This window comes from Centrocercus urophasianus, unplaced genomic scaffold, assembly GCF_019232065.1.
Source record: "Centrocercus urophasianus isolate 14NV4802_14NV808 unplaced genomic scaffold, USGS_Curo_1.0 seq_19, whole genome shotgun sequence".
NCBI lineage: Eukaryota > Metazoa > Chordata > Aves > Galliformes > Phasianidae > Centrocercus > Centrocercus urophasianus.
The window spans coordinates 8,823,480-8,839,840 of NW_024884744.1; the positions used below are offsets into that span (position 1 = coordinate 8,823,480).

The window sequence follows — 16,361 nt, forward strand, 5'->3', positions numbered from 1 at the left end:
CACTGGCTCATTCTGCACATCTTAGAAGACTGAGCTCTGCGTGATTTCTTGTCCCCTTTTTATTGCCTTCGCCTATAAAATGATATTAAAATAAAGCTCTTTTCTTTTCTTTTGAATAAGCAAACAGACCTCAAAAATAAAAATAGCTGATCTTTCTGGGATAACTGGAATTACGACAGGCAAATGGAGGAAACTGACCGGCGAATGAGAAATGACTGCACCACTGAAACCTGCCTGCGTGCTCCCATTAGAAAGTGATCTGTATTGCTTCCAAGCAGCACCTTGAAATGGAACGTGAAATCTATTTTCCATATAGGACATAGAAAACATACAGGAAAACAAAACACTCAGACAGGCAATCTGCACGAACAGGAGGAAATATTAAATTGATCCATAAGGGGAGGTGTGTGCTTGGGGTGTCAACCAAGGGCTGATTAAATGTGAAATGCTATGCTATAACCCAGTCCTGAAGTGCTCTCCACAATCAGGAAAACCTCTGATTTCTGAGATAGCCTTTTTTTTCCCCTGGAGAAAAGTAATGCTCTTGCTGGAGTCTTACCTCACTATCCAGAGGACTTGGCTTCTGAGGACTTAAGGATGCTTTTTGCTACACAGAAAGAAAAAAAGACCAATTTAAAAGAATAAGACAGAGAAACAAAAGCTCTGAATATTACAACGTAATTAAGAAGTTTCAAAACAGAAATAGTCCTAGTTTTTAAATAAAACATGTACCAGGCTGATTGCAAGTTTCCACTAGCTGAAACTTCACTAATATTATTAGTCAAAAGCCAGCTTTTATATTGTATGAAAACAAAAAGCCCAAATCGTTTTTGCATCTTAAAGAGGCATAACAGACTCAAAATATAACCCAAGGGAGGAATTCCACTGCTGAGAACAAAGTTCTCATGAATAACAAAGGCAACAGAAGAAAAAAACAAGAAGGCTTGTCGATGAAGATGCATTTTGGTAAGTTTTTAACTGAAAGACTGAGCTGATTTTCTTCAATAATTAAAAAAAAAAGAAACAACTATTTTCTGCACAATATTAGCAGGGCACTATGATAGTTGTGTTAATGAAAAGCCTCGCTTCATAGGCAGCTCAAACCCTAGCTGCTTCTTCATTTGCTTTATAAAACACCACGCATGCCCAAGAGTGCAGCACGCAAGTGTTAATGACCATAGCAATTCATTTTCATTAAAGAAAAGAGAAAAGTTTGGAATCTACTGAGGACTAAAGGAAAGGTACCTTAACAAAGTCGAGAACAGCTTCTCTCTGGATCTGCTTTGTTCTCATCCTTTCCTCCTCATACTGCAGTGCTGCCAGCTGTGCCTCCCGCCGGGTTCGCTCTATGTGCCTGCGGTGCAGGTCAGGGTCTGCATTGGGCACCTGGAACAAAACAGTGCACTGTGCTGTACAGACAGAGCTACAGACAGATGGGCTGCAGAGAAACAGGCTGCGTCTTGGGGCCAGCCTAAGTTTGGTTCTGCATCAGACTTAGCCAGAAGAGTAAGACAGAAGAGTTCATTGTGTTACCTGACTCTGGTGACTCGATAGAGAGAGAAAGTAAGGAGAATCAGCTGGGGGTCTGCCAAATGGAAAAAGAGAAAGTATATTTTCAATCTTAAATTTAAAAAAGTGAAATCACACAGAGCTGTCAGTGATGCACATGTACCTTATTAACTCTGTAAGAGTAGCTATTTAGCAAGATGTTAAACTGCTGCAATAATGATTTGACTTCACTACTTCATGGTCGACTCAGTGCAGTTATTTCTACCTCTTCTCCTGAAGTCTATATTAAAATGCTTCCACAGCTCAACATGTATCAATGGCTTTGTACATTTGGCTTATTACATTGAGATATCCAGTACTTAATACTCATTCTACTGGAGCTGATTAAGTAACCACTCCAGGAACTCTCCAGATGACCCTTACGTAGAGGAACAACTGGTTACTATGGTTAGCAAAGAAAATAATTACAAAATATTCAGTAGGAACTATACGTTTCTTCTCCCTACCTCTCTGTCCTGTCCACATAACTCCTTAGCACTTGGTGATGCTCTCTGTCCTGCATCAAATTTAGAGTTTCAGGTCTTCGTAATTCAGTGTCCCTGCAGGCAAACACCAGGTGGAAGGAGGATTGGCCACTGATGCATAAACACTACTGTCAGACAAATCCTTCTCCAGATTACAGCTGTTTGTAAAACTAATTGCCCAGACAGCTTCAGACAACCACAAAGGTGGAATTTAAAACAACTAAAGAAATGGGATACCAAGTTAGGTCACAACTACTGCAGTTCATAATTTAATGGATGTAATTTCCTTAATTATCAGAATGATTTCAAAACACAGTAAGTTTGAATCTCTCTTAATGTTACATTCTGGAGATCACAGGCCTTTTTGTTCCTGGAAAGAACAGTACTCAGGGTTCAACTAAGTGCCAGGAAGTGTGCTCACAGCAGAGTGCACTCAGCACTGCTGTATCAGAAATGCAGCACAGCCCACTGGGGGCAACAACTGTATTTACTGAGCTGAATCAACCAATGTAAGTACCCTTAAGATGAAGCTTACATTACATCCAACTCTTCAAGAGTTTTAATGGCTCCAGCATGTTAAAAACAAGAAAAAAGAATAAAAGGGCTGCATGCATGAAATGAGTTATAGTGGAAGCAGTCTACAGCTTGTGGATGGCACAATGAAATATTTCTCTAATATACACTTAAAATCATATACATTAAAACCTGCCAATTGTCATATGGCTGTTTCTCCATAATCTCGAGGGCAATAATATTGCTTGTTTTCAGTGCCTCATTAAGAATTTTGCTCAGCTGCACCAGAATACAAGTAAGCTCCAGTTCCCTTGGATGCTTAATGAACAACCTGTACATGGAGATCCACTGCCATTCTCAAGTTAAATTTTGCTAACAATGGATACCCTAAAGCTCCTGTATCATTCAACCTGTACATGTAAGCAGCAGCTTACTCCTGACTAACCTGCCTTTCCACCTTGTTTTCTTCAGATGGAATTTATTTGTGTAATTATTTCTATGTTGACCACAGATGTTCAAACGGGACAAAGTATCATAAAACCAAAATCAAATTGGCCTTTCAAGCCAGAAACATTTGCTTCATTTGGGGAGAGAACGTTACGTTCACCCCAAATTATTTTATGCTTTACTTACAGACTCTGCAGAGTAAGGAATGCTGACATATGCTGAAGGAGTTATCCTCCATTACAGCAGCACAGCTCCTATATTTACACACTGACTGCACATTTCAAGATCCCTGTTAAAACACTGCCATGATTCTGGAAACAATGGCACACTACTCTTGATTTCTCGTTCTCTTTGAAGACCATTTTTAAACATCACCACACTTTACTGACAGTGCAAATAATGACATACTGAGAGCTTGCAGTTTTCTCTCTCTTTAAAATATTCCTAGTTCAGCTGAGCTGGTTTTTTGCTGATTGCTTTGCATTCATTTTTGCTCCACAGAATACTGCAGTGTTTCAACAGTATATGTAAGGTTCTGTCAGTTTTGATTTCATGTTATCAAAAACCTACCAATTTCCTTATTCTCTGCTCTTTCAACAGGACACCCAAACCAAACCTCCTCATTCATATCCCGTCCAGTTCTGACCCATATTTACGGATAAAAATGTATCTGTTGTTTAATCACAACACAAATTAAAATCACAGAAAGCATATATTACATCTGTTTAGAACTACATGCTTTAATTTGGCAGATTTTTTAACCAACTCATTTAAATCTGAGCATTGGTATAGAATAGTCAAGCCTTTTGATCAGTGCCATGACTAGAATATGAATTCCAAACCTGGAGTAACAACATATTTGTAAGTGCTGTGCACGTTCCCAGTGAAGCAAAAGAAAACAAAATAAAAGAACAACCACCCAGTGAAGGTGCTCTGGATTCACCACCAAGCTTTGCAGAAAGCAGTGTTAGCACATCTCCTACCTGTTCTGCTGTAAATGCCGCCTCGTGTCCTCAGCCTTCGGACACTCTCTAGTAGACACTGGCTTTGCTGGTGAGCTCTGTGCAGAACAACACGGGAGACTGAGTTAGCAACACATCCAGAATAAAGTACTTTAAAAGTCAGTGCATCTAATGCATTCGTATAGCTACACTTTTAAAAAGCAGTGTGCCAGATATCCAAGAAAGGACAACAAAACACATCTCAGAGATGTTTATTTCCAACTAGGCAGACTCAACATACAGAATACAAAGCTGATGCTCTCTAATGATGCCCTGTGACAGGTCACAGGAGGGTTAAAAAGGAAAACATGAGATGAATACCTACAGCCTAATTTCAGCTATGAAGTCATGGATCTCATTGGGAGCAGAGACATACTGCTCCTGGTGATATTTTTCAACTTTCAGTTATACCCATTAACGTAGAAAAATGGAAACATCAAGATTAACTTATCAGTTTTCACTTGCTATGTTGCAATACAGTTAGCCTTCCAATTTGCAGAGCATTTTAGAATAGTCATCTTTTTAGACATATTGTGAACAGCTTAATTTTTATGAATACAGAACCTCCAACTTTTTTGACATTAATCATTTTCCACTATTTAAAAGTGAAAACCCCTTGCACTGTGCTGCCAGCAGCTGCCTTTTCTGAGTTCTGCTCATTTCTATGCTTTAAATGGCACCATTTGATATTGCACTTGAGATCTCCAAAAAGAATGCGTCTCCAATGGATATTTGTGCCACTGACGTTTAACATAGCAACCAGAAACACAAAGTGAACAAAACAGAGGTGATCCTACACGAAAACTACAAGACCCACACGATCCTACAAGAGCCACGATTTTCTTCTCCCACCCAAAAGTATCTTTCTGCTTCAAAACACGCAGTGATCTGAAATGACACGTGAACTGCAGCATAACAGGTACTTGTTCAAGCATACCAACCACCACCAAAGATTTGCTCAGACAGGTTGCTTATGCAGCATATAACGAGCTGCTGAAGTGTGAAGCTGTGCACACAGGCACTACTTGAAGACTCACAGAACATAAAAAGCAACGCGATGGGGCTAAAAACCCATTGCTGGAGTTTGATTTCTGAGGAGACTCTGCCACGTCTGCCATCCTAAAGCACACAGCGTTCACAGCAGAGGCTGCTGCAGTTGGAACAGAGATGTTTTCCAGTTTTGCCCAGTTCTGCATCTGCATGCTGTGGGTAAATAGGTGCACGTACTGTGACTCTCAGGAATTAGATGGCAGTTATGGGGATTCCTGAAACGCAGCGTTCCAGTGCAAGTATTACACACCAGCTTGAACAGAAAGATACTTCAGAACAAAAATGAAAAAGATATTGTTTAAACTTGCTGAGAGGAAAGAACAAAGAAGCTTTTTTTTTGTGTGTGTCTATGTATGCGTGTGTGAAGTGTTTGTGAGTGGAGAAAATAGTCCAGAGCTATTCATGCCTGTACCCAGATATTTGCAAAAAGCTGGCTGGAAAACTTTCTAACCCATCTCAACACTTTTATCCACTGCTCTTTCAACTCTATGCTTTTGCTGACTGAGAACAGCTGCATGCCAGACTGATCTCAAAGTGCAACGTTTCCTGTTCAGACAGGTGACTGCATACACATCCAAGTCTGTAACCTGTGGTGACACCTCAGAGCCCTGCTCAAAGCTGAAAGAGACAGAAACTGTTTGCAGTATACAGTGGGCTTTTTGAACAGTCTGACTACTGAAGTTAGTCTAAATGTAAAATGTATGCTCGTGGCAGTAAGTGTCCTTGTAATCAAGAACAGCCAAATTAATGGAGCTGCAAAATTCACATAGTAAATCTTTAAGTTGACAATGAGCATTTTTTCCCCTTAAAAAAGCCATTTATTCATTGAGTAATTCATCAGGTAAACATGAAAATCTTAGGTATCACCAGTTATCATTCAGAGGCATCAACTTCTGTGTTTTCTGATGACAATACTCCTCTGGAAAACCATTCACTGCACACAAACCTAAAGCACAAGGCTTGCAAAAACCCACAATGCAGCAGAAGTGTGGCTGCTTTAGACTCATCCCACAGCTCCCAAAGGACACTCAGGAGCAGCTTAACACTTCAGCCCTGACCCTCCAACAAAGCCCGACAGATCCCTCAGATCAGACCACACCACACTAATATGTTTTTGGTTTTTTTTTTCCCCCCTCTATAAAAAAACCTGTGAGGACAAGAAGCATTAACGTAAACACAAAGGCTTTTCTGTGGCATGTGAATTTAATTAAAGTAAAAGCACCACCTCATTAGAGATTCGCCGCTGGTCAATGTACGCCATGAACTGTGAGCTGAGGCTGTCTGAGTCCACGCACTTGGGTTGCCTCACCTCTTCCTCCTCCTCTTCTGTGGCACAGCTATCGATATAGTCGATCTGATCGAGATCGTGTTCCACTTGACATGCACACACAAAGGAAACAGCCATCGTGAGACGACCAACAGGAGGGGAAAATAAACAACACAAAAACAGTGCCAGGAACTGAGGTCCTACTGGCTTCCTTCCGTCTGAAAAGCTCAGCCTCAAAGGTGTTGGATTCTGCCTGGCCTGCTAATGTTTGTTAAACATCAGGTTTTGAAGTAATGATAAAATCCATGGTTTTCAGAAAGCAATGAATAACACACAAAACATAGTTCTGAACTGCTGGCTGCGGATACTTCAGCAATAACCCAAAATTAATACTGTAACTGTCTCAATGCTTAAAGCATCTACCAACTAACAGACTGTGCAATGATCCGTGCACATGCTGAATTTATCTCGTTTCTAACTCATCTCCTTCAGACAAATTAGGATGGTTATCACATAGCTCTCCTATTTTTACTACAACAACAAAACAAAGAAGCCTGGCCAAGTTATCTGGAAGCAAATGCCACAATTACAAAAAGCGTAAGTGGAAGTAATGGAACATGTTACAGAAAGCAAGAAAGCCCTTTAGAACAACACAAAGTAACAACAGAAGTCTTATTTTAGGTACACAGAATGTGCATTCTGCCCAGGAATTCTGGGAGTCATAACAGTGAGTAAACTAGCTTGAAAAATCCAGTGCTGTGGATGCAGGGAAAGCACGAGTTCCTTTTCTGAGTACCAGAGCTCTGCTGACCTTGAAACTCTCCCCAGACTTGCTATACACTCTCTTGCAGACATTCTTTTCCTACTCCTCCGCCTCTTTCCTGCTTGCCTATAACAGACCTCTCTTTGCCTCACCACACAATCTAGCAACTGTTACTGCCAAAGCCACCTCCTCTGCTACTGCACCCATCCAGAACAGCATTCCTATATATTTTGGCTTCATTTTATCTCCATCTCAGTTTCAAATCCTAAACAACTGAACAACAACAACAACAATCCGCCACCACCACCACCACAAAACAACACCAAACAAAAAACCACCCCACACTCAAAGATACCCAACAAAAGTCACATCACATACACCACAACCACCTTCCTTCCAGCCTCGCTTATTAAACATTAATAACAATATTACAGTAGAAGGTGAAATACATTAGGAGCAGTGTTAGAAACACAAAACAGGGATCTCCTGTGTCACTGGCAGTCGTATGCTGAGACTTGCACTGACTGTGCTCCACTTTAAAGACTAAATGACAAATTTTGAAATGCCTGGTGTACAAAACCCAAAGAACAAAATAAAGTTAAGTCTCAGAGGTGCAGCTGGCAGCACTACCTGTTATGAAGGCTGCCCACGGCTTCCCTTAACATCATGTTTTCAACTCTTCTAACTTGGCCAGAATTTAACTGTAAAGAGTAAGACAAAAAAAACAAGACGGCAAAAACTGAATATGGAGAGGAGGAAGGAAGATGGAAATTATTGGGAAGGTACTCAAATAGGGTACATGAGCTGGAACCCTTAGGGGAAATGGAAAACAGCAGAAGAAAATTGAATTAGTAGACGTGGCAGTGAGTGAAACGAAGAGGGAATGACTGAAAGAAATAGATGCAGAAGAATGCTAACACTGGTCATGGTAACAAAAAGAGGACTGAACTTTAAGCCAGCAGTAGCAGATTACTGCAAGCTAAAATGGATAAAGACTGTGTAGATCAAGAAACATGGGAAGCACTGTCATCTATGGAACAAATGAGAAAGTGCCATTTTAAGACCGCGGGGCAACAAATTGAGGTCTAAAAACATGATCATGCCTATAAGAACCTGCCCCTCTAAGCTGCCTCACATGGCTGGATTAAGACTTGAGATTCTGGAGCAAGGCATATCTACTGCTCAATGCCTGCTTCGTCAGGAATTCCCTGACAGAACTGCTCATCCTGCTGCGAAAGCAGTGGACACAGAGCACGGACCATTCCCTGCTGCTGTAATTTCTCCAAGTAGCTCAAGCAGCAAAACCTTCTGAGCTGAAATTCAAGATTCCAAAACACTATTCAAAGTACTCAAGTGACCTCACACAACTGTGGCATATATGCAGAAGCTGACATAATACCTCCCTGAAAATCCTAATTCTGATGCTGTCTGATTTTGCCTTTATGTAAAACACTGTTTACACAACAGCCTTTCTGAATCTTTGTCTTTGGCCATCCTATTGCTCACAGCAAATGCTCCAAAACTCTCATAACGACCACAATAAATACTGTTAGCCAAAGATCACCATTTACCTCCACCATTGGTTACGACCGTGCTCCCTCGGTTTTCTTGATACTGATTTTCTCTTCGCAGTCTCTGCTCTTTAGTGATTTCTGCCACACGTAAAGGGAGGTCTGAGAACTCATCTGTTGGCTTCAGAAAACAAACAGTGAAGAAACATTTTACGTTACCTACTGAATATGCTTCCAGATGTACACTTAGCAGTCTTCTTTCTCATACAATATGGCACTCAACACAAATGATTTTCAATACTTACTTCATTCCCTGACCATCTTTTGTCTCCACTGTCCACACTATTGAAGCCAGAATCAAGTGCTCCATATGGACGACTGGAATAAAGTTCCTCGTGGCTGTCAAACACAATGTTTTAGATACAGTGATATAAACACCACTGAAAATTTGTCACCTACTGCAGCTATTAAAAGCACAACAGGCTACCAAGCACAGCGTTAGCTCAGCATATTGGAAAGCATCACACTGCATTTGCCACGCAGAACGAGAAGGATGTGTTTGTAATTTGAAATATGCCTCTCAGTCAACCATCCACCTGCCACATCTCACACCTTGAAGAGATAACCTGATCCAAAGTATTTACCTATACTTCAAACATGACCTAACAGAAATGGTAACAAAGAAAACAGAATTGTTATTTCACTGCTTATTAAGTCAAGCTTTCATTTTCCATTACTGGTATGTTTTGCTTGAAAAGCACTTCTGTTTTCCTCCTACAACGTTTTTGCACAAATCAGCAGAAAAGCATTATTACTAAAAATACATGAATATGAGGATATATTTATTCTACACAAACATACACAGAATGCACTACATAACTGTCTTGTGCATCGTAATTATCTTGCTCAGAAGCTGCATAGTAAGCAGAGCATTTCAAATACTTCATAACATAATAAATAGAGAAGTACAGTTTTCCTCTGTGGAGCCTGACTGTCAGTGACACGTCTGGATGAGGGCACCATACATGTGCCTGTATGACAATAGGTACAGCCAAAGGGCCACTCAGTTCTCCAAAGTTCGGGGCTCAGAAATGCCAGAATCCAGCAGCACAGCCATCACAGATGTCAGGCCTGGCAACTGCTGCAGATTGCTGTAGCAGAGACAATGGGACTTGTCTGACCCGCTGCAGATGGCATTTCACAATGGCCCAACTGTCCTGCTGGCACCCGCAGCCCCAGGGAGAACTGCAGCAGTAATTAGTACACAATACGCATGGAAGAACGAACTTTGGGAAGCTAATTGCTTCGCCCATCATAACCAAATTGCAGGCCATCTTCTCGATGGTACTGCTCTCAAGTTGCTGCTCCCTTAAAATCTCTCTTGCAGGAAATACTTAGTTTTAAATGATTCTTGTTGCTGTTATTTAGGCAGCAGCGAATGCATGCATGGGATTTCTACAGCTTCACTGCCCTTTTTTTTGTTTTACATTCCTACCCTGGGCTGGCTGTGCTTCCAAACAGACATAAAGTAACAGGAGGAATGGAGAGCTGCAGATGAGAAATATCAGGCTATGCATCTTCTGTGCATCTGCAGATGGGCACCAAAAGACAAGCTCTGAGACCTTCTTGGTGTGCACGTTAGATCAAAGAAGGCCCACTTCTACAGCTGGAATCTGAGCAGAAAGCTCAGCTGTACAGTAAAGCCTTAGCTAAAAAAATAAGGGGGAAAATAATAACTCCTGTTTGGGGTGGGAAGAAGAAAAGACAAAATTGCCCACTGCAATCAATTTGAGACACTGACAGCAGAACAATGCTTTTATGCTCGCAGTTCAGAACATAAATAACAGATATAAAATATTGCTCATTGAGGGGGAAGAAAAAAATCTGTTTGCCATATATTTCCATTTTGAGGGCACTGGTATTCTCAGAATCTTCTGAGAACCCTGACCTAATGTGAACCACTACACAGAACTGAGGAGCATCAAAATGCTACTTGGTTACTCCTCAAACACGGAAAAGCCCTCTGATACACATTTTCATCTTCTTTTATAGTCAGAATTCCAAGCTATGATTAAAATGCATTAATCCTTGTGTCAGAAAAGCAATTAATGAAAACGTTAATAGTAGTCCATAGTTACAGACAGGAAGCACTGAGCATGCAGGCTCATCTATTTTGGAATTTCTCTCTAAAAACAAAATGTGTTAGAGTGCAATCACAACAGCTTATCTTTCAGAGCCTCTTCTTGTCAGGAACAGGACAGTACTGTGCACAGTACTATCTGCAACAGCTTATATTCTAGGAAAGTGAGTAACACCCATCAAATACTCAAGCTGACCTCACACAGAAGAGTCAGTTCAGGTGCTCAGCACTGCTGAAATCGCTGTCAGTCCCTCATGCAAACCCTGCTTCAGAAATCTGACTCGTAACGATTTATTGTGAGGCCCCCTGGTTTGTTTTATTGCTGCTAAGAGAGCAGCACATCCTTTAGCAACTTACTTCTCCACACATTATTACTATCTTCCAAGGTGACTGAGGTAATTCTTACATATATTTAGTCTCATACTTCACTGACTTCCTTTCTTCTGCTTCATGTAACAGAAATAAATCTTAACTCTTGCTTTTCTCCAGACATCTTCAAACTCAGCAGCTGATACAGCTGACTGTTCCAATATTTGTGTTATAATACTCAGCAATACTGCCAAGTGAAAGCTTGCCAACAATAACAGTTTGCTAATGGGGTGGAGATCAGCATTTACACCTGCAGCTCGAGCACAGCGGTTATAAAGTTATGTACAAAAGGTTACAAATCACACTGGGGTAAACTTCAGTGAGCATGTAGAAAATACTGAGATTTTATTAAGTGAACTCCTGTCAATAACCAGGCAGCATGCCCCCTGCACTGCGAAGACACCAACATCTTTTTACTCTGCATTACCTCTAACGTTGCCTTTCAGATGCCATTTCCAAGGTTGTCTTCTGAACTACTCTTTGCTTCTTATAAAGCAGTACCTTGCTAGAATGTACCATGATATAACACAGCTAATGCTCTTCAAACCACACCCAGCAGCAAGCATGCCAAAGAACAATCATTTTTGGATCTACTTTCTCTTTTTTTTTTTTTCTTTTCTTTTTAATCCAGAAGGCTGACAAAGCTTTTCTGAAGGGCATCTAAACTGAGAACCTGGGTGGTGCAAAACTTACCAAGATCCAAATCCCATGGGTCTCCTATCATAATCAGGCAAATCCGGAGCTATCTTGCATGCTTCTATGTTGAGATATTTAAATATGTGAATTTTCCCTTTTATACATATCTACAAAAGAAGAAAAGGGAAGCAAGTATAATTTTATAACGCATTTTCAGAACAATCAACAGGGCTTTAATGTGCAGTCAATATGAGCACATTCATGCCAACCAACGCATCTTCTAACCTTACTGCATTTTACTGAAACAGTGTCATCAGATGCCCGTGAGACAAATGGAAGCTCTCTTCTGAGTACATCTGGTCTGCATGCAACCCTGTCAGCTGGATGCTAAAATCTCAGCATGCAAATAAGATATAAGCATGTACAACTACTAGAATTTATAACCTTGGCTTAAGAACAGATGCATCCCACCCATGCCCAGCTTTGAATGGCAGTGGCAGACTGCCAAAGCAAGCTCAAATGTGAAGTGAATGAAGCCAGCCACAGCCTCTTGGCTTTCTAAATGGAGGCAAAAACCTGAGGCAAAACCTTATGGAGATGACAGGTTTCAGCAAGTGCCGCTCTTGATTCAGAAGCAGCAGCTTACAGTAGAACCTGTAATTCTCAACGGATTATACATTAAAAAGGGAATTAGTCACTAACCATATTGCAGTCTCTAGTTCAAAGGCCAATTGGAGCACTTCTGCTAAGTGAATCAGCACACAGCAGCGCTGAGACCTCAGCCAAAACTTTGACATTTGAGCAGCACAAAACCAGCTTTGCCTAACAGAGCTTCCTCTCTCCTGTGCCCTTCCTAAAACTACAGCCATCTGACATCTCCTGCTAATAGCACAGTGCTAACCAGGGAATTTTTCACATAATGCCACAGGTGAGACTAAAGGGATAAACGAAAGAAAAATTGATTTTTCAAGCCGTGCTGAATTTTTAACACTTTCAGAAAATACAAGTTATTTAAAGCTCCCTTGCTCTTAAGTAAAGGTTCTAATACCATCCCTCAGCTTTTTGTTCCACCCTTTTTAATTAAAGTAGTCATGTGAATTCCCAACCGCAGTTTACCTGTGCAGGGGGTGACTGGAGAGGGTTGTTCTCCAACATGATGGTTTGCAGATGCCTGAGGTTCCTATAACAAACTGGGATTGTTGTTATTTTATTGCAGGAGAAATCTAATCGAATCAAAGGCAACTCGGCAAGCTCTGCAAGAAGAAGATATGAGTTTAATTTAGATTTAAAGGTATATAAAATTCCATGTATCTATTTTACAAATAATTAAATGCAACTGCTGCTGGTACTCACAGCAATAAAAAGGCATTAAAAATAATGCACTTTCAGCTGCTACAACCAACAGTGTTAGTCTCACCTTCAGGTAAACGCACCAAATGATTCCTTCTGACATTGAGGTCCCGTAAGGATTCCAAACTGCCGATCTGCGGAGGTATGGTCTGAATTTCGTTACAGCTCACATCCTACACAGCACGAGCAAAGAGTTAGTGCTCTGCACACGGACAGAGGGAGATACTATGGCAGATACAAACCCTTCTTAGGCCAAAAGCAGATTTAAGCTGCTAGCGCACACCAGTGACTGGTTTACCATCACAAAGCTCTTAGCAGAATGAGAGACAGAATATTCATCATGCACATCCCCAGAGAGCATCTTAATTACTGAGCAGTTTTTATCAGATTATCTGAAGCACATCTGAACCTCTTAATTAAATCAATTTAATTTGATGCGTTTAACTTAATTAAATCCCTTAAGTTAAAGATTAAGTAGTGATTGTTAAAAAATAACTGTATACTCACGAGCTCCGTCAGCTGTCTGAGCTGCCCAATTTCTTCAGGTATGGAAACCAGCTTATTATTACTCGCTATCAGAACCTTTAGTGGGAGACTACAGAGGTGTACTGGCAACGTTGAAAGCTGGTTTCGACTTTTGGGACAGAAAGAAAATCAGATCATCAGAACCATCATGAGAAGTCACCTCTCGTCTTCACACACAAAAAGCATGCGCTGTTTTGTTTATCAACTCAGTTTCTGTATAATTACTGTAAAATTACTTCCACAAAGTCTTTACAGCTCCTTGAAGCAGCACTGCTTTATCTAGCTATGTCTGAGCACGCTCTGAATATCAAGTACCAAGCACGTCCTGATGCTTCTGAACTCAGTGTTGGGGAACAGGACATTTCTGGGTGCTGCTGAAAACTCACCACCCAAAAGCCAGCAAAGAGGCAGCACCACAGGTGAGTGCATACAAAGTGCCACAGAGAAAGTCACTAGATACTCAATCAAAAATACACTTGAAATATTCAGTAAGTCACGTGGATCGAGAATTTCAGTACGATGAACTTGGCTGCTCCAAAATCCAATCTGTACCTTTCACAACAGACTGCTATTAAAGCAAATAGGAGGTCATATGATGAGACTGCGACCTCAGATGAGAATCACGCAGGATAAGAATGGATTATAAAGGGAAAACGACTCTCCCTCAAAACAAAACACAGCAAAGAGCTGTTATATTCCATCAGCACTCAGGTGCCCAGATCTGAATTTCACGGACCATCCGACAACAATATCCTCTCTCATGGGAAACCAGGCATACTAACTGAAAACTACTGGAACTTTCTCTGCGAGTACCTCACATTGGAATTAGCTTCCTTCCTCATACTTCGCTTCTACCAGTTGCTGCTTAATCCTTATGTTCCCTAACCCATCCAAGCAGGCATTCAGACTGCTTTGTTTCAAATCCACACAATGTAACAGTGAGATGATGACACAGCGTCCACTGTTCATGGAAGCACTCAAATTTAAAAACCTAGGCTACCGAGATGCTGAAGCAAAATTTTTAAGGCAATCATTACCTGATGTTTAGAAACGTTAAGGACTGTAAGTTCAAAACAGCCTCTGGGATGTATCGAATGCAGTTCTGGTACAAATTAAGGCTCTCGAGGGAGACGAAGTGACACGCTTCTGCGGGAAGCTCTGACAGTCTGTTCCGTGACAAATCTGAAGGGGAAGAAAAAAGACCCTTTCTGAGAAGCTATCTTCAACTTCCTGAGGGCAATACTGTCTGCATGTTCTCCATCACATCGTGGCAAGCACTGGACAGGATTCCATTCTGCCATCCTACCTGCAAAATTTTCAAGATTATGAAGTGATCCTCATTTGACAAGGGAAATAAATCAACATATTTCAAAACCTGATAGTGACAATGAGAGAGGCAGATGCAACATTCCTTTCATAGCCATGCTTTCACATCCCAAACTGCCTGAAGCTTAAAGGAGCTAGTTCAGAACGCCAAGAGCCCAGCTTCAGATCTCTGTTCCATGATCATCCTCACATTATGGATTTACAGATATATTTTTTTCAATCACTGGTGTAGAGCGAGTGCTGCTGTAATGGAGAAAATAATTTTTCTTTAATCAAACTGAAACTAAATGAGGTTTCAACCAAAGACCACAAGTACTCTCCCCCCAGCCTCCTGTTAGTGCTCCGTTGCATGGAAATCTCAGCTTCTAATCTCTAGTCCAAAATACACAATGTAGTGTGCACAGGGCATGCTTCCACGCAGCACCAACACGCTCTCTGTAACACGGAGAGGGCATCCCCTGCTTTGCACAGATCCCACCTGAACCCTGCCATCTAACCATGCAATGCAAGGATTTCAATCCCCAGTCTTTCCTGGCTGCAGAGAAATGCTCACTGTGAGCAGCGAGATTTGCTATTTCTTTGTGATCCAACATTTCCTGCTGAGCAAGACAAACTTTAATCAAAACTACCACCAAATGTGGCAGTTTTCTGGCAGAGGAGGCACAAAAAAAAAGCACTGCACTGTTTTGGAAAAGGTTTAACCACAAACATGATAAATCTCTGGTGCTTTTTCTTTCACTTTATCATACCAAAGAATGCTTGAGACCGAGTGTTTACATTCTGGTCTGTTGTCTGGACTCCCACAGCATGCAAGTGCTGGACACCAACCACGATTCAGTATTTCTTGAGAAATGACTTTGCAAAATAACACACCAAAGCCATCAGCAGCAATGACCGAGCTCTGCCAGCCTCCCCTCAACGCAATGGGACCAGACTCGAGGTTGGGAAAAGCAGCCATTGCACTTTGCTCTGTTCTCTTTTTCACTTTCTTCCTAAAAATACCTGAGTGAAAGGAACAGCTCTAACAAAAGCAGGAGAGAAGTGGCAAAGAATCCCAGCAGCCCGGCAGTGCCGTACACCTGCAGTACAGCAGCACTCGCTGCTTTTCCAAAGCAGAAAGTGGAAGTGAAGTAAATCAAAAGCACCTGGTTCAATGTGTGCAAACCCTCGTTACCTGACAGAGCATGAAATGCAGACAGCAAGCATGCTAATTTTCCCCCCTCAAAAGCACAAATGCTGAATTTTACTAGGACTAAATATACGAGTGAAATACAGATAACTGTAACTTGAAGTGATTCTTTGTGTTGAGCTTTCATGGGTTAAAGCAACCATTAACAGAAATCTGCTTAAAAAAAAAAAGAAAGAAAGAAAGAAAAAAGCACTCCTAGCCTGCTAAAAATGGATGTGTTTCCTTGAAGGCAAGACCATGA

At 41.1% G+C, this 16,361-nt stretch overlaps 1 protein-coding gene across 2 annotated transcripts in view; it reads right to left on the bottom strand.

The window, feature by feature from the left end:
• LRCH3 (leucine rich repeats and calponin homology domain containing 3) overlaps window positions 1-16,361 on the bottom strand; it is a 51,799-nt gene that overhangs the window by 19,909 nt on the left and 15,529 nt on the right. For both annotated transcript variants that reach the window (XM_042820309.1, XM_042820308.1), the window contains exons 2-14: window positions 14,643-14,787; window positions 13,588-13,714; window positions 13,148-13,253; window positions 12,847-12,983; window positions 11,788-11,897; window positions 8,891-8,984; window positions 8,646-8,766; window positions 6,270-6,418; window positions 3,977-4,053; window positions 2,016-2,108; window positions 1,534-1,585; window positions 1,246-1,386; window positions 560-607 (exon numbers count right to left, since the gene is read on the bottom strand). In XM_042820309.1, the coding sequence (XP_042676243.1) occupies window positions 560-607; window positions 1,246-1,386; window positions 1,534-1,585; window positions 2,016-2,108; window positions 3,977-4,053; window positions 6,270-6,418; window positions 8,646-8,766; window positions 8,891-8,984; window positions 11,788-11,897; window positions 12,847-12,983; window positions 13,148-13,253; window positions 13,588-13,714; window positions 14,643-14,787 (1,400 nt within the window). The remainder of the gene's footprint in view (window positions 1-559; window positions 608-1,245; window positions 1,387-1,533; window positions 1,586-2,015; window positions 2,109-3,976; window positions 4,054-6,269; window positions 6,419-8,645; window positions 8,767-8,890; window positions 8,985-11,787; window positions 11,898-12,846; window positions 12,984-13,147; window positions 13,254-13,587; window positions 13,715-14,642; window positions 14,788-16,361) is intronic.